The 26,900-nt window shown below is 38.0% G+C and overlaps 1 protein-coding gene across 3 annotated transcripts; it reads right to left on the bottom strand.

The window, feature by feature from the left end:
- Positions 1-4,346: 4,346 nt before the first annotated feature.
- Positions 4,347-26,205, bottom strand: REST (RE1 silencing transcription factor). 3 transcript variants are annotated; one of them, XM_077136968.1, is made up of 4 exons: positions 25,926-26,205; positions 22,540-23,443; positions 16,239-16,322; positions 4,347-10,162 (listed from the first exon to the last, which is right to left on the bottom strand). In XM_077136968.1, exons 2-4 carry the CDS (start codon positions 23,432-23,434, stop codon positions 7,998-8,000), a joined length of 3,144 nt encoding a protein of 1,047 aa, XP_076993083.1. In that variant the 5' UTR covers positions 23,435-23,443; positions 25,926-26,205; the 3' UTR covers positions 4,347-7,997. The 3 variants fall into 3 exon arrangements, with proteins under 3 accessions (XP_076993083.1, XP_076993084.1, XP_076993082.1); XM_077136969.1 differs by lacking the exon at positions 25,926-26,205 and adding an exon at positions 25,141-25,245; XM_077136967.1 differs by lacking the exon at positions 25,926-26,205 and adding an exon at positions 24,296-24,522.
- Positions 26,206-26,900: the final 695 nt, after the last annotated feature.

Here is a 26,900-nt window from a genome sequence, read left to right as displayed (position 1 = left end):
CCATCAACAGACAAGTGGCTAAACAAACTGTGGCATATACATATGATGGAATATTATGCAGTCATAAGACAGAATAAAGTTATGAAGCATGTAACAACATGGATGGGCCTTAAGGACATTATGCTGAGTGAGATTAGCCAGAAACAAAAGGACAAATACTGTATGGTCTCACTGATATGAACTGACATTAGTGAATAAACTTGGAATACTTCATTGGTAACAAGAGACCATCAGGAGATAGAAATAGGGTAAGATATTGGGTAATTGGAGCTGAAGGGATACAGATTGTGCAACAGGACTGAAAATAAAAACTCAGAAATGGACAGCACATACTACCTAACTGTAATACAATTATGTTAAAATGCTGAATGAAGTTGCATGTGAGAATGATAGAGAGAGGAGGGCTGGGGGTATAAATGAAATCAGAAAGAAAGATAGATGATAAAATCTGAGATGGTATAATCTAGGAGTGCCTAGAGTGTATATTAATAGTGACTAAATGTACAAATTTTAAAAACATGTTTGCATGGGGTGCTGAAAATAGATAATTAATATTTTTAAATGTCACCTTATATGTGAGACTAAAGCCAAAAATGTTTATTTGCTACAAAATTTATATTCTGACTAGGGCATTTCCTAATATAACTTATGTAGACAGTTTGAAAACCATAAGTACTTGGAATCTCAGATAGGACATGAGATTTTGTTGGTTTGTCCAGAGTGATGCCCGATGAATCCCAGAGTGATTCGATCAGTGAGTGGGAAAGTATCTGCAAAGTCCCCTTCGGGGAATGGTGAAAATGGGGAAAAATTCAGCTTCCCCAAGTTGAATTCTTGATGTTCTCACAAGCAGTGGGGACAACCAAAGCTATAGGCTGAGCCCCTAGTCTTGGGTTTTGTTCATATGAAACGACCCCACAAAGGACAGGTCAAGCCAACTTAAAGTTTAGGCCAAAGAGTCACCCCCAGGAGAGTCTCTTTTGCTGCTCAGATGTGGCCCCTCTTTCCAGCCAACACACCAAGCAAACTCACCACCCTCCCCGTCTCTGTGGGACATTTGTTCCCCCTATTTATTTATTTTTAATCCATATGTTTATGGGTGTGGACCATCCTGGCAACGTGGGACAGAAATCCTAGAATGAGCTGGGTCTCAGCATCAAGGAATTTAGAAAATCTTATCGACCAAATGGGGAAAGAGTGAAATGAGACAAAATAAAGCGTCAATGGCTAAGAGGTTCCAAAATGAGCCGAGAGGTTATCCTGGAGGTTATTTTTACGCATTAAATAGATATCACCTGTTTAGTTAAGTTGTAATGGAGAGGCTGGAGGGAACTGCCTATAAATGTAGATCTGTGTTCTAGTAGCCATGTTTCTTGAAGATGATTGTATCATGATATAGCCTTTGCAATGTGACTGTGACTGTGAAAACCTTGTGTCTGATGCTTCTTTTTACCTACCTTATTGACAGATGATTAAAACGTATGGATTAAAAATAAATAAATAGGGGGAACAAATGTTAAAATAAATTCAGTAAATTGAAATGCTAATGATCAATGAACAGGAGGGGTAAGGTGTATGGTATATATGATTTTTTTGTTTTCTTTTTCTGAATTGATGTTCTGAAATGATCATGAAGATGAATGTACAACTACGTGTTGAAAAACAAAAAAATGAGACAAGAGGCAGAATCCAAGCTGAGGGTCTGGAGCCAAATCAACTCATCCCTTTTTTCCTGACTCCATAACCAGCAAGAGGAATGGAGTGCAATGTAAGTATTGAGGTTTCATAGCCCCTTCTATAGCATTAGCTACCATCATTTATCCATCTCTCTTCCTCCCCACCTATCACCCACTCTCTCTCAGTCCTGCCACAGCCCACTGGGCCGGGCTCTGACTGGAGGAAAAGAGCAGAGTGAATTATACAGAGGTCCCACTTGCTCCTAAGCCAGCCTTCAACTCGGTGTTTTACTAGAGGGTACACTGGGTTATCCAGAGATTTGATAGAGTATTGGCGGATTTCTATCCTGCTACAGCTCCCCCCAGAACCTTTGAGGTAGTTTATTCGGACAGCAGAATTTGGGCATTTCTAGGTCCCTTGTGCTATAGTGTTAATCTTCTCACCAAAGAAAAATAGGCTTGATAAAGGTAAAATGATCTGCCCAATTTTAATAAGAGAGAAGAAAAGTCCCCAATGTGAACAGAGGTCTAACTCCAGGACCCAAAGGTCTTTTAAAGATACATTAAAATCTTTTGAAACACCAATGTTTTAACACTGACATTGCCCTGTTTTAACAATGTTCTTAAGCATTTTCACCAAACTGCCTTTATGGAAGTGATGAAGGGAGCTTCAAATTACCGCACAGGCACTCATCCTACTATACTGTTATCTACAAACCAGTGTCAACCCAATTCAGACTTTAATGAGAAAAGGGTGAAGTAACCAAGTAAAATGTAAATGTCTCAGGGATGCTGATGTTCATTTCTTGAACTGAAAAGCCTGTGATGGTCTCAAGCAGAACCTATGTCTGACACAATCATGTCTGCACAGGAGTTCCACAGGGTTTTAAATTAGAGTAGTTGTCTACCAAAGTAGTAGTGAGGTACAGTAAGTTAGTTTGTGTTGGAGGGTTTACTTTCTTGCTCTATAAGAAATATGAAACCATCCCGATTATCCCACCGAAGCTTCATTTAAGAGCACTTAAACTAGACATTTTGCATTCTCGAACCCAGTCACTATGCCTGAAAATATTGTGACAAAATCCTTAAATATGAAAAAAAAAATCCTTATGTATGTCAAAATTTCCCTTTGAGCATGTCTGTTACTGGGAAGCACTTCCTCTACTTCACGTTTATTTGAACAAGTAGATGAAGATGACAGTGTGGACACTGACATAAGTAACTGCATCAAACCTGGTTACATCATGAAATTTAAGATGTTAAATAGGAATAAACATGCTTTCTTTGAATCAAAAACTACTGTTTATCATCAATTAGAAGATAAAGCTCCTGAAAAAACCTTTCAGAATCTCTTCTAAATGATCAAACTAGAATGGGGATTAGATTATAAGCCTAAGAATAATATTTGGAATTAGGTTGTAAGTATTTTGTCACTATTTCTAATACTGAAATCAGAAAGACATTTATAAGCAACTTTTAATATTTGTACACAAATGTGTACCAGTGACTCGTAACCTTATTGCTGTTTTATCTTTGAAGAACTCATTTTGAAAGTATCAAATATTTTAGTTTCAAATTTTATTAGTTGAATTTTCTATAAATTTGTATTAAAGTGCTATATTTTATACTGATATTTAACTTTGTGATATTCTAAAATAACCGTAAATATCTGATATATGTGAAAATCTTAACAGAGCCTGTTAAGATTCTTCTGGGAAATACCAAGTACTTAAGATGTTTGCATCAATTCTTTGATCCATTAAGAACGTATCAAACAAGGCTATCAATAGTACTTTTCTATTAAAAATAACCCCGACATACCCCTGAATAAGGTAGAAACTACCATGCCATTGAAATAAATGTTTAAAATTCCTATTACTTTGCTGCTGAAGAGTCTTACAGGACAAAGGAAAGGGGGAACATGTTTCATCCCTACAAAGTAGCCCCTCTGATGTATGATGCATAATCTCCCAGATCATATTCCATCTGGTCAGTTAAAAGCCACCAAGTTGTTCTGTTTTGCATAGCTGGAGTTTCCTCCAATTCCCTCCCTTTACTCTGAACTACATGCACACACACAATATATACATATAAATGTGCCTTTTCAACATACAATTAAACTGTTTATTCTCATTAACAAAGGAAGCAGAACCTTATCTGGTTTAATCACTTTTCCTTAGGTTTTACTCTTCTTCCCGAGCTTGATTATAAACATAGTAAAACCCTTAAAATGGTAACCCTGTCACATTGAGCACTCAATGGAAGGTTTATTGCAATAACTTCAACCTCTCCTCCCCCTTCCTATTTTCTTTCCAATTATTTTTTTAATTTTCAAAATTTACTCATCTCAGCTGGGTGCTAAGATATGTGTACACTGTAACTGTTAAGCGCACGTGTTGTTGGGAAGGTATTACTATATGAAACTCGCTACTTTATCAGCAATACCCATCTTCCGGAAGGCAGTGTTTTATCTCTCTTATCAGTAGGAGGATATGCTTTAGACCAATACCCACCGGATTTACTACTCAAAATCAAAATTGCCTTAATCTTTCTACCTAACTAAGAGTTATCTGTGGGAAATAACTGAAAATTATTAAAACACTTGCAATTCCAGTAAAGTAATTTTGGCTTCCTTGACACATGATATACCAATAATAAACAAAGGCATCATGATTTCCAAAAGTTTATTTAAATGTAACTATGCTTACAGAAATACACTCATATCGGTTAATAGAATGCAATTTAAATTTAACTTATGCTACACAATTTGAACCAAAAACTTGGTACATGGTTTAAGATTTTAAAAAAAGAAAGTATTTGCAATCAGGTTTGCTTTTTATCTATTACAAATGTATAAAAGATTCTATTCTCCCTCAAATGCTGCTATAGCAGACAGCAAGAACCATGAGAAATTTACCTTTGGTTTGCTTCAGAACAACACGTATTGCACTGTAAAAGTTTTAAAAATTGGTGCAACAAAACATTGTTGTAATGTTTCAATGCCAGCTTACAAAGTTCAAAAACTAATGGATGTGTATGGGGAAAGGGGAAGGGGAGTGGGCAGCCTATGTACACACAGTAAAACTGTAAAAGCTATCTGATTTAGTTAATATTGCATGTAGACTGCAAATCTACACAAACCAAGATTCAGATAATTCCTTGAGCCTGAATTAACACTATCAAAACTTCAGTTCATCTGCTGAGGTCAAGAAGGAAACTCAGCAGACTGGCTGCAAGTTTTACTGATTTACACAAAAAAGAACAAAATGACGTTTCATTCCAGCTTTTCAGTCCAGAGCTAAAACTATTTCTACAGGAAAGGTACTCCTCCTCCAGAGTCAACGTTCATAGTGTGACATGCCATGGATCTACTTAAGTTTAAATTTGTATCAGCACTCACATGCAAAATAGTCCCCAAAGTTCAAAGACCACATGACTTAATAAGTGACACAAAAATTAAAACGGCCTATCTTGGAAGACTACAGCAGAATATTCATCCAGTTATAAGAAGCCTTACCAAAACATTTATCCCCTTGTGAATTTCACCTCAAAAAAAAGGAAAGTAGCCAAAGAAATAAGTAGCTCTAAAGAAGAAAAAATTTAATTTAAAATATCTTGTAAAGCAATGTGAAAATATGCTCAAAAGATGGCTATGGGATACATTTTAATAAAACTACCTAGGATTAGGCTTATAATGTGTTCTAGTATTTCAAGTTCTCTCTAGATACTAAACATCAATTTACTAGCAACATGTTCATTTTTTGCTCCTTTATCAAATGGAAAATCCTACCTAGCTTCAATTTTACAGGAGGGGGGACTGAGAAAATTAACAACTTCCATACAAATATCACATTTTTTCAAAGGGAAGAACTCCCAACTAGACAGAAAGTTCTTATTACCAATATACTTTCATTGATACAATTTTCATTAAGTACAAATACATGGCATTAAGATTCAGAACCTAATATAGGTCTGACAATTAAGTTCTTATGTTCTAGTAGGCCTCATGTCCCACTGACTTTCCAGTAACAAAGTTTTTACAGATCAATAAAGGGATTTTTACTTCCTGCCTTTTATTGCATTTAACATTCTAGTCTAAAAACTGGATTAGAAATTTGTCAAATTATTCAGCATTTCCCAGCAATCAATTTTTTTTTTAATTTTGCTGAAAACAATCCACAAAAACCTCTTTCCCAAACTGTGATCCCCGATCTCCAATCTATGCGTAAGATCAATCTTTATAACAGCATAAAAGGTAACTTAAGTAAAATGTACTCATGAACATTAAACTAGTTGTTAGAAAGATTTAACTAGCTTTTATAATTTACGTCTTAAAACATAAATATCTGCAGCTTGATCTGTTGACATTGATTGTCAGAGCCTAGAACTCAATATCATTTAATTCCCATTCATACACACAAAACACCATATCATACAAATTACTCCTCAGATTTTGAGAATCTTCTGTTCTCCTGCATCTTTGGCCTCCCAGTCAAACATAAAAACTTCACTTTCAGATGATTTAACAGTTTTACACCCATACTTCATCAATGCTTCTTTCTAATCTTTCAAGTTATACAATCAAAATCTGAAATGTGCCACAAGAGATCACCAAATGAAAAGGGAAAAAATGAAACACTAAGGTGGTTATTATCCCAGAACAGGATATGGGAGGTTAGAATTATTCAAGATTCCATATTGGGATTATATTTTACATCAATGAATGGCAAGAACTGCCAAAATCCTATGATGGTATCTTTCATATTCTTTGGCAATTGACCAAAGAATTTACAAAAAAGTTGAGGAGTACATACCCTTTTTCAAACAAAGTGCCCCTTCGAACACCAGAATAGTTGCAATTCATGTGAGGCCTCACCTGTAGAAAAAGGCTGTCATAGGGACAGCCAGGACACCCATTAATTTGTGGAGAACCCTGAGAAAGTTTGATTTTTTTTTAATCTGGACTGTACTTTAAGTTTCACCAGCATTTTTCACTGTATTCATAGGAAACTGCAGCTGGTCTGGCAGCACTTATACTACCTCTCTCTCTTACCCTAGGCTTGCCATTTAATAGCTATGACTTTGGAATTTCACAAGTGATATTCTATATAACTTGAAGAAATAACTGTCTCCTAATTTCAAGCTTACAAGTTTTCAAATATCACTTGCAATTCTTTATTCAATTGAGTAGCCATATGGACACCAACCATCTATGAAAAAAAGGTTTACCTCGAAAATATGATTTAACATTGTACAGTTAGGAAGTGGCTGTACCATAGCAGGCAAAACTCAATCTGATGGTTGGTATTTCAAATAAAAGTCCATTTTTTAAAAAAGTCCATTCAATATAGAGCCTAGTGGTTTATTTATTGCAAAATCAAAATTCAGAGTTGCAAATTTACTACATCCATTCAAAATAAATAAATTACATGAAATACAGATTCTAGCATAGATATGGGAAAATCAGACCAATGGATTGAACCTGCATGTTTCATTTGCTCACAAACTTGCACATACTAATACTCTGCAAAAAAGACAATTGCAGCAAAGAAAAAGAAAACTGCCCTTTTGCAAACAAGCCTAAAAAGATCCCTCCAAGGAGGCCAAAATAAACATGCATATATATATGTATAAAGTGTTATTGTTCAACACAAATGCTATTTCTAAAAAAAAAAAAAAAATTTAACTGCATAGGTTAAAAAAAATGTGCAACATCTTAAGCCATTAAAGCACCAAAAAAAAAGAAAAAAGAAAAAATAAGACCCACAAAAATCAGTTCTTATGACTAACATACACAAATAAGAGATAATGATCACAACTCAAGAAGTAAATACCTGGACTAATACACTGTCCATTGTTGGGAGAACTGTTCAATTTAAATGTCTCGTCTCATTTCTAAAAAAAATTTAAAGTGCTAACTTTATATAAAGCAGGCAAAGTCTTCAAGTAATTTGCTATTAAGTATGCCAATTTTTACAGAACTAAAAAAAGAAGAAACTAAAGTGAAATAGGAAAATAGAAAAAGTGAAAAAGCTGACAACTTGCAGCTGGACAAAATAGACTTTTATACCATCTGGGCTTTCTTATTTCAATTAAATGCATAAACTTACAGATTTAGTTTCCTAACTAACTCTTAGATTTGCTAACTTCTACCACAATCAAATGGTATACAAAAAGTCATAAGGAAAACAGTGCCACTGAAAAATCAACAAGACACTAACTATTTAAAGCAATCTTAAAAATAAAAGGTTGTCTACTGCTGTAAATGAATATAAAATGTAATAGATCTTACAAAGAGCTGTGGACTTGTCCAAACCTTAATTACTCCTGCCCTTTAGCTGCTTTTTCAAGGAAATATACATTAACCAAATGGCGATTGAGGTGTTTGCTGTAATCTTTTTCCTTTCTAAAAGAACGATCACAAAAAATACAAACAAAATCTCCCTCAGACACTTTGACTGCCGAAGCTTCTTTTGCATTGTTTCTACTAGTTTCTTGTGGAACTGGCCGAGCCCCATTCAATCCAGAATCATCACTGCCTTCTGACATGTTGTCACTTAGGTCACTTCCATCGTGACTGTGGATGCCTTCATCTTCATCAATTTCCTGAGACTCAGTCACGGCTGTGGTAGCAGAAGGTGATGCCAGAGCAGTTTTGGACACTGCTTCTCCTTTTTCTACTGGTGGGGGAAGAATTGGTTCATCAACTGTTGAGTCTTTACCAGCAAGATTCTCAGTTGTATTTTGATCAGTGTCAGTTTCCATTTCACAAAGCACAGTGTCAGCTTGATGTTTACCATCTAAAATTTCACACTCTGACATATTCAAGTTTGGTTCAGAGGAAGAAATACTGATAGATTCCTCAGTACTGGCATCAAGACCAACTATACTTTTATCTGCCTCTTCTACTTTCTGAAGAGGGACTTTAATCCCTATCTCTTCAGAGCACAATTTTTGGTCTTTTGATTCCTCTTCTTCTAAGTTTTCCTTTGGCAGTGGTGGTGATGGTGGTAGGAGATCCTGTGCACATGTACTTTCCTTTAGACCCTGTCTGTCTTTGTTAACAGGCACTAAGCCAACTTCAATAAGTACTTGTTCCTTTCGTGCCATTTCACTCTGCCTTCCAGACTTTTCCATCTTATCTTTTGGACAAGGAGACTTTCTGGGGATCAGCTCCATCTGAGGTGGAAGGTCCACAGGAGGAGATTCTATCTGAGCAGACTCCATGAGAAGAGGCTCCAAATGAGCAGGCCCCATCTGAGCTTCCATGGGAGGAGGCTCCACTGGAGCAGGTATTATCTGAGCAGACTCCACTGGAGGTGGCTCCATCTGAGCAGGTCCTATCTGAGCAGACTCCACTGGAGGAGGCTCCATCTGAGCAGGTCCTATCTGAGCAGACTCCACTGGAGGAGGCTCCATCTGAGCAGGTCCTATTTGAACAGACTCCGTAAGCAGAGGCTCCATAAGCAGAGGCTCCATCTGAACAGTTCCTATTTGAGCAGGCTCCACGGGAGAAGGCTCCATCTGAGCAAGCCCTTTCTCAACAGTATCCATGGAAGAAGGTTCTATCTGACCACTCTCCATCTGAGGAGGCTCCACTGAAGCCAGTCCCTTCTGAGCAGACTCCAGAAGCGTCTCCTTCTCAGCAGGTCCCTTCTCAACAGGACCCTTCTGAGTGGGAGCTATCTGAGAAGGCTTGCTGCTTTTTTTACATGATTTATTTTTCAGAGTTTTTTTCTTTGTGCTTTTTTTCATGCAGGTATTTTGCTTTTTATTCTCCTCTACTTTGCCATCACCCTTTGGTACTTCCTGACAGTTCTTGGATCTGCTTTCTACCTTCTTTTTCTTTTTTGCCACAGGTTCTTCATCCTGCACAGGATCATTAAAGGAATGGGCATCTGCGTCCATCTTCCTTTTCCTTTTCTTAGTTTTACAGGATTTATTACCTGCATGCACCTCTATCTCTTTAAGCTCAGTTGCAGATCTGCGTGTTCTAGTAGTCACTTGAACTGAGGCAATACTACAAGGCTTTTTCTCTTTTGAAGTGTTATCTTTTTTCTCTACTTTTACAGGCTTCTCATTTTTCTTTCCAGCCACATCTCCCTTCATTTTTGCCTGCTGTGTTTCTGCTTTATCATTGGTAATATTGTTATCAGGCAAGTCAGCCTCCCGCTTTTTGGTTTTTTTAAGTTTCACTTTTGAAACATCCATTGTTTTATTAGGACATGTAGGATGCTTAGATTTGAAATGATATTGCAGATTACACTTCTTGGAAGCTGCATAGTCACAAACAGGACAATTGAACTGCCTTGGGTTAACATGCAGCTCCACATGTTTTTTGAAGTTACTTCTATCTGCTGTTTTGTAGTCACAGTGTGGGCAGTTAAGAGGTTTAGGTCCATTGTGAACCTGTCTTGCATGGCGGGTTACTTCATGTTGATTAGATGCCACATAACTGCACTGATCACATTTAAATGGCTTCTCACCTGAAGGCAAATAACAGTTGTTAAAAAGATTAAAATATGACTTAAAAATCTGTTACAATATACTTAAAACAAAGACTATTTATTGAAAAGATTGTGTCATGCACCTTACATGTACCATATTTATTTGCATAATTTTCTCCATCCCTTGACAGACTTCTAAAGCCAAGCAGAAGAATAATTATCCCTACCATCATCTTGAGAAAAGTTCACAAAGTTAGAGCTCTAAAAGAACAGAGATTCACTACTGGCAAAATTAGTTAGGCTGCGGATGTTAATCTGGACAAGGGCACTCAAAACAGGAATATAAACAATTTTTTAAAACATTTGGTTAAAATAAATGTATAATAGAATAGCATTTTTCAATTTCCACACATTTTTATAATAAACCTTGACACTGTAAAGAAATTCCTTACAGCCAGTCTATACTCCCAGATCTAGGTGGGAAGGTTTAAAAACACACAGCATTACCTCAGAGAGCAAAAGGTCTGCTCTTTTAAATTTAACTTTTATCCATCATACACGCAGCAACGTTTCACTCAGTAAACTTTCCCAATGCCAGAGTTGCCATTTTAAAGGCAAAAGATAGCCAAAGATATTACTTAGAAGTAGCCTTTTCATTTTTTCTCCCACATTTTAAAATTTTTCTAGAAAATGAGAAGGGGCATGCAAATAGATATGGTATATAAAATAAGCAAACAAAATCAAAATCACATACATACAAAACCAGAAAAACAACCACCACCCCCAAATTAAATGCATAAGAGTAACACATTCTACCTGAATACATACCCATCTAGTTCACACTCTAGTAATATTACCAAATGGTATCCATACCCCACTGGTCCAATGGAATGCATAGTAGAAAAATGGAAATTGACATTTGTGAAAATTCATCTCAGAAACATTCTCAAATTCATAATCTTAATTTAATTGTTTTTATAGAGCAAAACTAGTCAGACATTAAACGAAATCATGTAGACATTGAGCTTTACATGATTAGAAAATGTCTGGTGATAACTATTAAATCACAAAATATAAAACAACCTTATGCCAGGTTGTCAGGCTCAACAGAGAGCTAACTGAACTATCTTTTCCATATTAGCCACTAACAGATAACATAAAGTTTCTACAACACACAATACAACTCTATACTTGGCCCAATTTTGTCCCTTAAAAACTATTTGCTTCATAGAATGGGCAAATAAAGGTAGAATAATGGTTAAGAACTCAAATTCTAGAGGAAGAGTCTGGGGCATCATGATTGGGGAAGTGAATAAAGTATTTAAAAAGTCCCCTTTGGGAAAAGGGGAAAGAGGGGGAAATATTCAACTTCTCCATTAGGAGAATATCTGATATTCTTGCAAGCATTGGAGACAACCAAATAACAGGCCAAGCCCTCAATTTTGGGGTTCACCTCTATGAATGATACCTTGCAAAGGATAGCTAAACCTACTTAAAATTTTGCCTAAGAGTCATACCCAGAGAACATCTTTTGTTGCTCAGATGTGGCCTCTCTAAGCCAACACTGCAAGTGAACTCACTGCCCTCACCCCCTCCACGGAGGACATGACTCCCAGGGGCGTACACCTCCCTGGCAACATAGGACAGAAATCCTGGGATGAGCTGGGACTCGTCATCAAGGGACAGAGAATCCTTCGCGACAAAAAGGGGGAAGGATAGGAATGATGCAAAATAAAGTCTCAGTGGCTAAGCGATTTCAAACAGATTTGAGAGGTTATCCTGGAAGTTATTCTTAGGCATTATACAGATATCCCTTTATAGTTTATGGTGTATTGGAGTGCTAGAGGGAAGGACCTGAAACTGTAGATCTGTGTTCCACTAGCCTTGTTTCTTAAAGATGATTGTATGATACAGGTTTTACAATGTGACTGTATGGTTGTGAAAACCTTGTGTCCTTTTATCTAGGGTATAGACAGATGAGTAAAAACTATGGATAAAAAATAAATAAGGGGGCGGGGTACTATGGCGCAGTGGCAGAGTTCTCACCTGCCATGCCGGAGACCTGGGTTTGATTCTGGGTGCTTGCTCATGTTTAAAAAATAATAATAAAATAAAATAATAAATAGGGGGAACAAAGTTTAAAATAAATTGAGTAGACTGAAATACTACAGTCAATGAAAGTGAAGGGTAAGGGGTAGGGTATGCATGAGTTTTTCCTTACTTCTTTTGCTAGAGTGATGCAAATCTTCAAAAAAAATGATCATGGTGATGAATACATAATTATGTGATGATATTGTGAGCCACTGATTATATACCATGTATGGAATGTTTGCATGTCAAGAATGTTTGTGTTCTACCATAAGTACATGGAACCTTGGGTAGGACATGAGATATTGTTGGTTTGTCCAGAGTAATGCCCTGATGAATCCCAGAGTGATTTGATTAGTGAATAAGAGTATTTGCAAAGTCCCTTTCGGGGAACACTGCAAATGGGGGATAATTCAACTTCCCCAAGTTGAAATCTCGATATTCTCACAAGCAGTGTGGACAACCAAAGCTATAGGCTGAGCCCCCAATCTTGGGGTTTGTTCATATGAAACTTAACCCCACAAAGGATAGGTCAAGCCTACTTAAAATTAGGCCTAAGAGTCACCCCCAAGAGAACCTCTTCTGTTGCTCAATGTGGCCTCTCTCCAGCCAACACAACAAGCAAACTCACCACCCTACTCCTGTCTACGTGGGAGATAACTCCCAGGGGTGTGAACCTTCCTGGCAATGTGGGACAGAAATCCTAGAATGAGCTGAGACTCAGCATCAGGGATTGAGAAAACCTTCTCGACCAGAAGGGGGTTAGAGTGAAATGAGACAAAGTGTCAATGGCTGAGACATTCCAAACAGAGTCAAGAGGTTATCCTGCAGGTTATTCTTATGCATTAAGTAGATATCACCTTGTTATTCAAGATGTAATGGAGAGGCTGGAGGGAACTGCCTGAAAATGTAAAGCTGTGTTTTAGTAGCCATGTTGCTCAATGATGATTGAATAATGCTATAGCTTTCATAATGTGACTATGTGATTGTGAAAACCTTATGTCTGATGCTCCTTTCATCTATTTTGTCAACAGATGAGTAGAACATAAGAAATAAAAATAAATATTAGGGGGAACAAATGTTAAAATAAATTTAGCTTGACATGCCAGCAATCAACGAAAGGGAGGAGTAAGGGGTATGGTAGTATGTATAATCTCTTTTATTTTTTCTGTTTTTATTTTGTTTCTTTTTCTGTTGTCTTTTTATTTCTTTTTCTGAATTGATGCAAATGTTCTAAGAAATGATCACAATGAATATACAACTATGTGATGGGAAAAAATGTTCCTTTTGTAGTATGTTGGTTGCTTTTATTAATAAAAATCAAACATGTAGATGTTTCACATTGTTTTCTTCTCATTTTCTGTGATGCTGCATGGTACTACACTAATGTATTTTAAGAACTGAGAACTACCTTGGTTAAAAAAAGCCTAGTGTGTACTTTTTACAGCTCAATTCACTCTATCCACATTCTTTAAGCTCAACAGACACATGTATCTTAGTGATCACTCAATTAAACAGCTACCTAATTTACCCTAAGGCAATTGTGATAAAGGACATGGGTATACACAGACTTCTGTAACAAACAGGATTTTAGCATCTCCCTGTATGTCTGTGCATGTGTGTATGTGTAATTAATCTGGAAGAATATTCTGGTCAGAAGTGGTAGTTCACCAGGAATCAATCAAGACCAAAATGAAGACAATCTATGCCAAAAAATTTAATGGGAGCCTTGCATGGATAATTCAGTGGTATAATTTTTGCCTGCCATGTAGGAGACCCGGGATTGATTCCCGGCCGGAGCCTGCATCACAGAAAAAAGAAAAAAAATTAATGGGAGACCAACCACGTATGAATTGGATTATTTAAGTCACTGCAACAGGTACATCCACCCCTTGTTATTCCTATACTTTTAACTATTGTAGGTTAATAAATTGCTATCCTAAGTTACCTAATTTTTTTTTTTTTGTAAACCAGTCCTCAAAACCCATGTCAACTCTCAAAACAGAACAAACTCTAATTCTAAGCTCAAGAATCGTAGAAATTCTGGAAGCTGGAAGCAACACTATATATCCAGTTAGTTATAATGTTTGAGTGGGCATGTTGAAGAATTGTGACATGGGATGGACAAAAAGGATAAACCAGCTTTTGTTAATGATGGTGGCTCAATTTTTTCACAGTTGTGGTACTATGAAGAACTGACAGTATCCTCCTTCCCAGAAAAAGTGCACATACACACATCTACACTCAGTCTTTTAAGTTCCATTATTCACTCCAAGTTAAGAATCTCCACTTAGAGATTTTGTTGATTTGTCCAAAGTGATGCCCCGATAAATACCAGAGTGATCTGAACAGTGAATAACAAAGTATTTGCAAAGTCTCCTTTGGGGAAGGTTGAGAACGGGTGATAATTCAATTTCTCCAAGTTGAATTCTTGATGTTTTCACAAGCAGTGCTGACAACCAAAGCTATAGGCTGAGCTCCAATCTTGGGGTTTCCTCATATGAAACTCAACCCCACAAAGGATAGGTTAAGACTACTTAAAATTAGGCCTAAGGGTCACCCCCAAGAGAACCTCTTTTGTTGCTCAGATGTGGCCTCTCTCTCCAGCCAACACAACAAGCAAACTCACCACCCTCCTCCCTGTCTACGTGGGACATGACTCCCAGAAGTGTGGACCTTCCTGGCAACGTTGGACAGAAATCCTAGAATGAGATGAGACTCAGTATCAAGGGATTGAGAAAGCCTTCTCGACCAAAAGGGGGAAGAGTGAAATGAGACCAAGTGTCAATGGCTGAGAGATTCCAAACAGAGTCGAGAGGTTATCCTGGAGGTTATTCTTATGCATTAAGTAAATATCACCTTGTTATTCAAGATGTAATGGAGAGGCTGGAGGGAACTGCCTGAAAATGTAGAGCTGTGTTCCAATGGCCATGTTTCTTGAAGATGATTATATAATGATACGGCTTTCACACTGTGACTGTGTGACTGTGAAAACCTTGTGTCTGATGCTCCTTTTATCTACCTTGTCAACAGATGAGTAGAACATAGGGTATAAAAATAGGGGGAACAAATGTTAAAATAAATTTAGTTTTGGGTGGGCCACAGTGGCTCAGCAGGCAAGAATGCTTGCCTGCCATACCAGAGGACCCGGGTTTGATTCCCAGTGCCTGCCCATGTAAACAAAATAAATAAATAAATAAATTTAGTTTGAAATGCTAGTGATCAATGAAAGGGAGGGGTAAGGGGTATAGTATGTATAAATTTTTTTTTATTTTCATTTTATTTCTTTTTCTGAACAGATGCAAATCTTCCAAGAAATGATCATGATGATGAATATGCAACTATGTGAAGATATTGTGAATTACTGATTACATATGTAGAACGGAATGATCAAAAGTTAAGAATGTTTGTATTTGTTTGGTGTTTTTTGGCAATTAAAAAAATTAAGGAAAAAAAGAATTCCCATTTAAATACAGCTCCACACTCAGATAACACTGATTTCCTTTAGCTCAAATTCCTAAACCACATTAGGCCTAATAAGTCATTTAAATATCTCCACATATTAAAATATATATTATATGGAGAGAAACAGGTAAAATAAACTGGGTAGATGGAAATACTAGTGGTCAAGGAGAGGTAAGGTTAAGGGGTACAGTATGTATATACATTTTCTTTTCTTTTTCTGGAGTGATGCAAATGTTCTAAAAAATTATCATGATGATGATTATATAACTGCGTGATGATATTGTGAGCCACTGATTATATAGCATGTATGGAATGTGTGTGTGAAGATTTATCAATAAAAATGTTTTAAAAAATAAATAAATTGGGCAGGCCACGGTGGCTCAGCAGGCGGCGTTCTTGCCTGCCATGCCAGAGACTGGGGTTCAATTTCCAGTGCCTGCACATGCAAAAAAACAAAAAAGCAACAACAAAAAAAACAACAATTTGACTCAGTTCCAGGTCTAGAAAATTTCCTCATGGTACTTTACTACAAAGAATAGAAAAGTTTCCATTTCTTACGAACCTGAATGAGTACGCATATGTCTAGTTAGATGAGTCTTCTGAGAACTTGAATAAGGACAAAGTTCACATTTATACGGGCGTTCTCCTACAAAAAAATACAATGAAGTATTTAAATACAAAATAAGACATACCATTCTCACCAGCAATTTACACATCAGCACTGAGTATTTTTTTAAACATTTTTTCTTATTTCTGACAAAATGATCAATTTACATCATGAATTTAAAAAATAAATATTTAATTCAGAATTTACATATTATTTCTGCTTTGCTGACAAAAAATAACACTAGCTTGTGAATTTATATAGCCCTTTCTCATTTTCAGAGATGCTGTACACCATTACATTAGTATTATTTTAAGAACTGAAAAACCACACTGGTTAAAAAAAAAAAAATCAAGGAATATTCTTTTATAGAAAAAGAATTAAAATCTCCCTTTAAGAGAAATTTATCCAATTTTTATGAAGCTAAGCTAGGATATTTATTTCCACAGTCAATGATAAAAAATCCACCATTTGAAACTGTTACCTTAATGCAAAATCCACCATTTGAAACTGTTACCTTAAAGCAACAGTTTTGAATGGGGGTGGGGGAGTGGGAAGGTAGTGTTGCTCCAAGCTAACAAATTATAGATATAACATTTACAAAATGGTCAGTCAGCAATGTTAAAATTTAAAACATATTCATAAAAGCCATAGGGACTGAGAGAAACTCAAAAGATGAGAGGTCAGTGATTTAGTACTAAAAACTAAAGTATTCTTTATGGATGTGGGTTGTCAACCACAAAATAAGAATAAAGCTAGGGGGAGTTTTTCATTTAAACTTCCTAAGTCCTTACCACTTTTAAAATAAGGATGTTAGATACTGAACTTTTCAGAAATTCGTTATGTTTCTTAAGACCCATAATGCTTTAATTTTCTTGTCCTCAGGCTTATGGACCTTCAAATTTTAATAATAAAAAACCCCTAAGTTGTTGAAAAGTGGATCTATAAAGCCAGAAAGACATAGGCTAGAAAGTCAGGCTGACGATTTTCCACAAGATAATCATGACCTTAAGCAAGTTCAGTTTCTCATCTATTACATAACAGTACCTTTATTTCCTAGGAATTTTGGGGAATTTAAACAAAACATGCAAGGCATTTACAGCTACATCTGGCACACAGTAAACCCCCACATAAATAATAGTATACTAATTTATTTACTAATAAATAAATAGTAAATAACCGCTACTATTATGTTCACACAACATACGCTACTACTGGTATCTATAAAATGGGACAAGATAAAGATGTAATGAAAAAAGATGTTGCCTATGAGTAAAAAATTGTCTTCCTACTAACTGTTGACGGTAGTAGTAAATTGGTAGGTAGCTGTAGATCAGCTCTAATTAGGTGGGGCAATAGAACGTCTGAAAGAATTTTAAGGTGGTTTAAAAATGTTAATGGTTTCTGTAAAGGATATACAAATGGTCAATAAGCACATGAAAAGATGCTCAACATGCATTTCCCTCTAGGGAAATATTGCAAATGGAAACCATAATGCAATAACTTCAGGTCCGCAAATATGCCTATTAACAAAAGCTGTTGACAAGGATGTGGAGAAACTATAAATCTCTTGAACTGCTAGTGAAGATGTAAAACAATAGTCACTTTGGAAAAGCCTGACAGTTCTTCAAATGATTATAACAATTACCATATAACCCAGCAATTCCAACAGCTAGGTACATAACCATCAGAAATGAAAACATATGTCCACTCAGAAACTTTTTGTAAAAAAGTGCCTATCAGTGAACCCTATTTTAAACAGTGGGCTATAGTTAATAATACAATTATAAAAACATTCTTTCATGATTTGTTAACAAATGCATCACAATAATGCCATGTGTTAATAGGGTGTTACGTGAGAACACTATATTTTACGGATGATTTTTCTGTAAGACTACAACTTCTCTAATAAAAAAAAAAGAAAAAAGAAATATAAAGCACATATCAGAATTACTCATAATAGCCAATATGGGGTAACCACCTGAACACTGACTGTATCCCTACAATGGAACAGTATTCCGCAATAAACAGAAAGCAAGTACTATACACGGATTAACTTTAAAACATGCTAAGTGAAAGAAATCAAAGGACCACATGATTCCATTTATAAGAAATGTCTATAATAGACCAATCCATAGAAAGGAAGTAGATCTGTGGTTGCCTGTGTGGTAAATTATCTCAATCAAGAGGTTATTTAAAAAGTTTAAAGAAGAAAAATTAACTACCATTATAGAGTAACATGAAAGGCTAATTAACGATAATATTAAATTCCTTACAATACTCTGCAGCGATTTTTCATTCACATTCAGGTAAAAATGTGATCTTCTTAATAGGATTTGCAAACTGGGTCAATATCAAAGCTACAAAATTATTTTAAGTCTTTTGATTAAATAGACTCAGAAGTCAAGAGGCTACTCTGGAGGTCACTCTTATGTAAGCTTCAGTTAGACATTGCTACTGATCATAGCTTGACAAACCCCAAGCAAAACCACTCCGGCCAATTCTAAAGAACACCTTGGGTGTTATATAAGATTCTACAAAGTTCCATGTACTAGGGTAACTTTCCAGAAACCTACAACCTCCAGATGGGTCCCTAGGCCAGACATGTTCTGAAATACAGAGGGGACAAGCCTCTCCAGAACATCAGCTAGCTCCATCCCCCTTTATTCCATATTATCGACAGCCCCTTCTAATGTGAAAAACTTAAAATGAGCATAGCCTAAACACCCCTAGAAAGTGGGAAAAAGGTGGTGATGGCCAAGTTATACAAAGAAGGTAGGGTTTAACAAATTAGTACCATTGAATCATTTTATCTCCAGTACCTTAGAGCAGCTAGACATAAAAACCTGAAATTGTGGAATTGAAACCCATACCAAACTCTGAAATCTGTTTTAATTGTTGTGATGTGCTTTGGAATTTATTGTTTTGTATATATGTTATTTTTTACTAAAGAAAAAAAGTCGATTGTAATGATAAAAAAAATTAAAAATAGACTCAGAAGCAACTCCTAGCCCCCACCCCATGATTATTCCCTGTAGGAAAAGATACTCTGAACTTTGAGCCCAAATTGTATTTGTCCTTGGGCCTATCTCACTTTGCTTTTAATCCTAAAGTTTCCCTCTCTACATATGGACTATTATCATTTATCCTGTTTCCTCAATGTAATATTCTGAGTAAAGTACCTGATGGAACACCAAGCACTCAATAAGGAACAGAAGAAATTCATGAAATGAACCTAAAACCTAAGTTATCTAAGAGTACAAGCAGAAATGAGAAATAAGAATTACAGCTGACCAGCATTTCTGATCACCATCCTTCATCACTAGATGAATTTATTTTTCCCTAAACACAAATTCTAGAACTATTTAACATGATACTCTTAATTTACATAATCAAATTAGAGGAATATAACCCACTTTAACAAAAACAAAAAGCAAAAATGGACTAAAGATACTGATTACATATGTAGAATGGAATGATCACATATTGGGAATTTTGTGTTTCTTTCTGTAATTTTTTTTTAAAAATTAAAATTTTTTTTTAAATGGACTAAAGAAATAGCAAAAGATAGAATTACTGTTTTATAAAGCCTCTATGTTATGATACATTAAAAATTTTTAGCAGTTTCCATTTTTCCTTCTAAAAATGTTCTTAAATCTACAAACTTAAATTATTGAAACCATTTAGCTTTCTGGGAAAATCATCACATTGTTCAGTAACTCAAGTGCTCAGAGTATCAAAATACAACTGACCAAAAAAATCAAAAATTTATTTCTATGCTGTATGACTATGTCTCAAATATATCTCATTAAAAATAAAAAGTTAAGACAAAGACACTGGGGTGATCTAAAATTCAATTATTTTGACTTGGGTCGTAGTTATATAAATAAATATATACATTTGAAAAATCCATCAAGGTGAGGCAGGCAATGATGACCCAGTGGCAGAGTTCTCACCTGCCATGCCAGAGACCCGGGTAAACCCGGTGCCTGCCCATGCATAAAAAAAGAATGGTCTAGGTGTAAATAAAAGTCAAGTATTTTTATTAAATGTCACAGTATCTGAATGTTCTGTATTATTGATAATTCTAAAATAATTAGGCACTGATTTTTTTTAAAAAAATGGTAAATGAATATGAAACATTTATGGATGAACTATAAATGGGATTTGCTTCAAATACTGTGGAGTAAGTTAGTGTAGTCTAACAGTTTGTCTAATTCAAACAAAAAATGATTAATGGGATAGGATTCACAAGTAACTGCAATAATTTTTCTAATGTTTAAATTTTTTGACTTTTCAATGTGGTATTGTTTCTACTTCTGAAATTGTTTAAAATTTTTAGAAAATTTTACTTTTTACAGAATTGAATTGGACTACAAAGATTCTCTTACCTGTGAGTTTGAACATGCAGAACATAATTGTTTTTTCTATCTGAATGAAATCGTTTCAAAGCCTGAAGACAATCATTGGTTACAAGAGATTCGAAATGGACTGTGCAAATTCTTTTACTAGAATGGATTTTAAAGTGAAGTATTACTTTAAATACAGAAGCCATCTACAATGAATTTCCCCTGTAAGAATTTATTGACTACAACATAAAGTATATCAATTCCCCTCCTCAATGTATCACCTACTTACATATGGGGTCCAGACCTACAAAGTGCCAGTCTCCTGCGAAGGGGGCCTGATACCAACAGCATTCCTCAGCCCCTTTATATTTATGATCCACAGTACAGTAGCCTAGATTACTCTTACTCATTTGTTCAGACAGGCCTCAAAGGTACCAATTCTCACCAGAAAAATATAAAACAAATGTGAATATTAAATACCAGTAGTTATAAAACTTCTTTGAAAAACAGGACCCCACCCTTAAGAAATACTGAGAAACATTTTATAAGTGAGGGAGTAACTGCTAATGGACATGAATTTCTTTTGGGGATAATGAAAATGTCCTAAAATTCATTGTGGTGATGTTTGTGCAACTATGAATACACTTAAAAACAAGGGACTGTACACTTCAAATGGGTGAACTGTAATACCGTAAATGAAAACGTAAGACCTAAGGAATAATTATGGTTGCTGAATCATTATATAGATGTTTTTTCTTTCTATATTATAGAAAAATACCTGAAATTACTGAACCTGAACTAGTCTCACCCTTGTTTATACATACTATTGTAATGGTTATTCTAGCCTTGTCCCATCCTTGTTTATACTTACTATTACAATGGCTATTCTAAAACCTAGTCTTGGCCCTGTGTATAACACAATAACAACTACATCTCCCCTTGTTTGAACCCATAAAAACCTTGAACTCCCTAAACTCAGGGAGACAGATTTGGGGGCCAATAGGTCATCTGTTCTTCCGCTTTATGCCTATATAAACTCTGAAACCACAGCGTCTCAGAAATTGGTCATTTAAGCCACTGGGCAGAGAATTCACTGCCTTTGTCCAGCATCGACACTACCGTGAAGTAGGTCTTAAGAGTTATTTTAAATAAATTCAGTTTGAAATGCTAGTGGTAAATGAAAGCGAGGGGTAAGGGGTATGGTATATATAATTTCTTTTTTCTCTATTATCATTTTATTTCTTTTTCTGTTGTCTTTTTCTTTTTCTAAATCGATGCAAATGTACTAAGAAATTATGAATATGCAACTATGTGATGATATTAAGAATTACTGATTGTGTATGTAGAATGGAATGATATCTTAATGTTTTTTTGTTAATTTTTTTAATTAATAAAAAAAGTTTTAAAAAAAAAGTTATTTTAAAAAACTGAGTAACTAAACCATTTATCCAAAAAGTACCAGCAGGCCAAATGAGACAAAAATTGGTAACTATAAGGAATAGGGGGAACAAATGTTAAATTTAGTTTGAAATGCTAGTGATAAATGAAAGTGAGGGGTAAGGGGTATGGTATGTATAATCTTTTTTTCTGTTATTGTTTTATTTCTTTTTCTGTTGTCTTTTTATTTCTTTTTCTGAATTGATGCAAATGTTCTGAGAAATGATGAATATGCAACTATGTGATGATACTGAGAATTACTGAATATATATGTAGAACGGAATTATATGTTATATGTTTTTGTTTGTTCTTAATTTTTTTAATAAATAAATTTTAAAAAAACTGGTAACTTGAATATAGAGAGAGGATAGGCAATGCTGGTTCAATGTGATATTCTTTCTACTTCAAAATTTCATATTTTTTAAAAATTTCACTTTTCACAGGATTGAATTGGACTACAAAGATTCTCTTACCTGTGTGAGTTCGAACATGCTGAACATAATTGTTTTTTCTATCTGAAAAATAGTTGCATTTTCCACACGTGTATACTTTCCTAGGAAAATGGTTTCTCAAGTGTTTCCTCCAGTGATACTCGCTTACTGTGGTATAAGTGCAAATAATGCACTTGTAGACGCGCTCATTATCCCCAGCTCTGGTGTGGTGTTTCAGATGTGCAGTATAGTGATCGTATCGGTTGGTATTATAGCCACAACGGTCGCAGCGAATGGGGCCTTTGGAGAAATCTCCCTCTTCTGCAGTAGAAGAACCAGATTCCCTGGCTTTTGCTTGCTTCTCTGCACTTTCTTCCACAAAAAATTTCTTGGCACTATGAACTCTAATATGATGCACAAATTGTTCTTCCGATTCTGCTTCATACTGGCATGGCTTACAACGAAAGGGTTTTGTCTTCAAGTTCTTGCATTTGTCCTCTGCTCCAGGTGTTTCAGTAGGAAGATCTTTATTTGAGCTATAAATTTCTGGGGCAGCAGATACCTCAAATACAGGCTGTGGCTCTATAACACCGAGTTCCAAACTTCCCAGTTCCATGTTTTGCATTCCATTAGGTTCACCTTTTATTTCAGGAGACTCTTCAAGTCCTTCTCCATCACTATCTGAAAAGTTGTTATCCCCAACAGGCATCAATTCTGCCATCTGTCTTTCTTCACCAACGAGGTAATCACAGCAACTGCCATTTACTTCCCCAGTCAAGGCCACATTTGCCAACATGATAAGCTGAGGGGCAGCCAGTTCGGCTTTGGAGAGATCATGTAAGTCATACATGTCATTAGGCAAGGCCATGCCAATATTGGCACTGCCGGTGAATAGTCCTCCTCCTCCAGAAGACTGTCCCATTACCTGGGTGGCCATATCTGTATTCTGGGGGGAGGGGGAGAGAACATACCAAGAGCACCAATTTAAACACAACTTTTACTGCCTTAAAACCAAAGCATCAATGTAATTCGTCATAACCTTTAAAAAACAAAATACTTTTTCAGGGTGGGCCAACAGTTACTCAGCAGGCAGAGTTCTCGCCTGCCATGCCAGAGATCTGGGTTCGAGTCCTGATGCCTGCCCATGCAAAAAATAATAATAATAAAATAAACACTTTTCCAATGAAATCTTTAAAACTCAATGAGCCTCACTAAATGCAACTCCTTAAAATATTTTTGTAATTATCAATTCTCTTCATTGCAGCCAACAAAAGCTTCTAAATCTTTTAGAAGGACTTTTAAATCAACTGTATTGATCTCAATCAAACTCAAGTCTATCACGTGATTAAATTTATATTTCATTAGCATACTGTCCCTTAGGCACTTTTAATTCTAGAGGGAAAAAAAACCTTAACTTTTAAAGTTAATCTAAATTATTTTTTTTAATGCAATACATGAATGGTAAGCTGCTGTCCTCCTGGTTCTCCTTCCACAGTTTACTGGTCTGGATCAGAAAGCCAAGAAATCCAAGTCACAATGTGCATTTATTGTGTACACAAACACATCTGGAAAGGAGAGGCCTGTAATAATTGGCCAAATAAATTGAATTTCATATGAATTCAACTAACTTCAGAAAGATAAACCATTGTAAAAAAGTACCAGTTACACTTAATTTTTCAATGAGTCCACTAGTTTAAAAGGAAAAAAAACATGGAGTTTATTCGAAACTTCACAAAATAAAAACTTTAAAATTAACCTTCCAAAAATAAACCCCCTAATAAATAAAAGTACAACTCACCTCGGTAATCAACAACTTTTTTTGCATTGCGCTCAACTTGGCCTACTTGCCTAGTGGAAGCCATTACAAGATCACCTCTTGAAAACATGTTGGCTTTTTAAATGGTCTTGACTAGTTACTTTCAAATTTAAGACGTGCTATTCTCAAACTAAATCTTCTCTTGCAAATTAGAAAAGGCAAAGTGACAGCACTGAAAACAAGTTAAACCCCAAATACAAAAAATAATCCGCTTCACCCAAGCTCATATACACGAACCAGTGTGGTAATATGCAGCATGAAAAGTTGGAATCAAAATGCCAACACAGAAAACAAATTGACCGCAAAAGCTTTCCCAGTGCTTAACAGCCCAGGCTATTCGGTATTTACCCAAACATCGACCTTCCTAGTTCCCCAAATCCCTACTACCACCCCCCTACACACACACACACACACACACACACACAGTAATTTTAAGATTTCTGTCCGGAAGGCCGTCCAAGCATAGCCCGAAAGCCCAACGAGTTGCAAGAATTCCTATGTGCTACTGCCACCAGCGCCTGCCTCGGCGGCGGCATTCCTGACTGAAATAGGCATTCGGCCATTTTCTCAAAATACCAAACACAAAGCAAGCTCTTTGCAAACTCGGGCGCTCTCGCTTCCTCTCTGCTCTGCCCGCTCGCTGCAGACATCTACACACCAACTCGCGGGAGCTGGCCCAACACGCGCCCTCAATCTTTTCCCGTGTCCCCCCACACCTAAACAGGGGACGACAAACTGGGGGCGCCTCTGGACCGGACCAAGTCTATCCCAAGTCTAAGCAAACCCCTCCCGGCCTACGGGCCCGAATCTAGGAAGAAGTTAGTTACCGGAACGCTGACGTCCGGGCTCTTCGGACCGCCTTGGAACTCGCCCTCGGCCGTGAGGCTCCACGGGCGCCCTCCGCAGGCGTCGGGCCCGGAGAGCAGAAAGAAGGCCCCCCACGCGCGCCGGCCGCCGCCCGCGCGCCCCGGAAGTTTGCGAACTTCACTCCCCTACGCATCTGGTGAGACGCGCACCCCAACCCCGACAGGTCGCGCGGCGGGGCGGCCGGGCGCGGAGGGCCCGAGCGGCTCCAGCGCAAAAATCGCTGTCCAGCCCCATTGGCGGAACTGCCCGGACCCGGGGCTGACTCAACTCGCCCGACCACACTCAAAGGCGCCTTCCGGCTAAAGGGAGAGGCCGGGGGGAGGGGGGACGCAAAGGCCTCGGGCCGGCGGGGCGACCAGAGAACGTGAGAATGACGAGGACGAGGTTTCAGGACTAGGGGACCGAGCAGCTCCCCACTACTGGGTCTCAGGACCAGACTCGAAGGAGTTCCGGGCCCGCGGGGAGGGAGGGGCTCTGCCTGGCCTGGGGAGGGGGTCTCGGCAACGCGACGCGCTGCACGGACGCCCCCGGCCCAGCCCCCGGGCCGCGGCGGTGTAACTCGATCCCACTTGGCCACCCGCCCCCGCCCGCGAGGCCGCCGCCGCCGGAGCCACAGTATCGGCAAATCAGCCCTGGACAGCGCCTCGCTCTCGGCGTCCTTCCACGCCCTCCCCCTCCAGCCGCTCCGCCGCCCGGGCAGTCCTCCCCCACCCCTGCCGAGCCTCCAGCGCCGCGCCACGCTTACCGGCTTACTCTGCGAGGAGGGGCGGGCGACCCGGCGTCGCCGCTCCTTCCCCAAGACTACTTTTCTTTGTTGCTGGAGTTTCGGTGGGAGGGGAGGGAGAGGGTAGAAAAGTTGGGGGCTGCAGCCGCCGAGGCCCGCGAAGGTCCAAGAGTGGAGGTGCAGAGAGTGCTCAGGTCCCTGGCCCTCACCCTACAGTCCCAGCCGCCGCCGGGGTCTGGGGCCCGAGGCCTCGGCGGCGCCTGCTCTGTTGCTGCGCCGCGAGCTCGCGGGAGCCGCACATTCCAGCACAGGAGGCTGCGCAGCGCACCCGACCCGCGCCGCCGCCGCCGCCCGCCGGACACGCCCACTCCGCCGCCGGCGCGCGCCCGCCGGACACGCCCCCTTCACCGTCCGCGCGCGTGACCGCTCGTTGCGCCCCGCCCCGGGACGAGCTGGGGGTGCGAAGCGCAGTTTTCAGTCGCCGCAGAGCTGGCTACGCGCTTGGGGGTTGGGGGTTGCCGGCATCTAATTCGCCCTAAGGTCAGAGAAGAGGTGGACCCGGCTCTTTGTTTGTGTCTTTTATAAACAAACAGCCGAAATGTTAGTCCCTGCCCTCGTCTGTGTGCATGAGAATAGAGCTGTTAAAGAAAAATCTTCAGGTTTTGACCGTTCTTTTTAGTTCTATTGTCACCGGCCTCTTCAGTTTAAAACGCTAGAAAATACCCTTCAAAAATCTCTTCAAGTCTCCACTCATCCCCACCCTAAACTAATTAAACTTAGTTTTAAGCCTCTGCGATTAAAAAAGAAAAACAATTTCAAACAATAGGTGAAGGAAATGCAATCAGTTTGTGAGTTTAAGAAGAAAACGTTTCTCGGGAAGGAAGTCTTGAACGGCGTCGTTTAAAGCCTCAGGGCGGTTAATGAGAACGAGGTCTGAAGTCCCCAGACGGACAGGTAACAAATAGGACATTGCTGAAGCCCGAAAGCACGATTCAG

The sequence above is a fragment of the Tamandua tetradactyla genome, chromosome 19 (assembly GCF_023851605.1).
Source record: "Tamandua tetradactyla isolate mTamTet1 chromosome 19, mTamTet1.pri, whole genome shotgun sequence".
Lineage (NCBI taxonomy): Eukaryota > Metazoa > Chordata > Mammalia > Pilosa > Myrmecophagidae > Tamandua > Tamandua tetradactyla.
The sequence above is the reverse complement of the archived record's forward strand: the minus strand, read 5'-3'. Positions and strand labels throughout refer to the sequence as shown.

Coding starts and splice junctions, on each gene's coding strand:
- REST (XM_077136967.1), bottom strand. CDS start 24,322: ATGCAAAAAAAGTTGTTGATTACCGAG. Junction 23,444..24,295: donor AAAAGTTGTTGATTACCGAG/GTGAGTTGTACT, acceptor CCCTCCCCCCAG/AATACAGATATGGCCACCCA. Junction 10,163..16,238: donor ACATATGCGTACTCATTCAG/GTTCGTAAGAAA, acceptor ATTTGCCTTCAG/GTGAGAAGCCATTTAAATGT.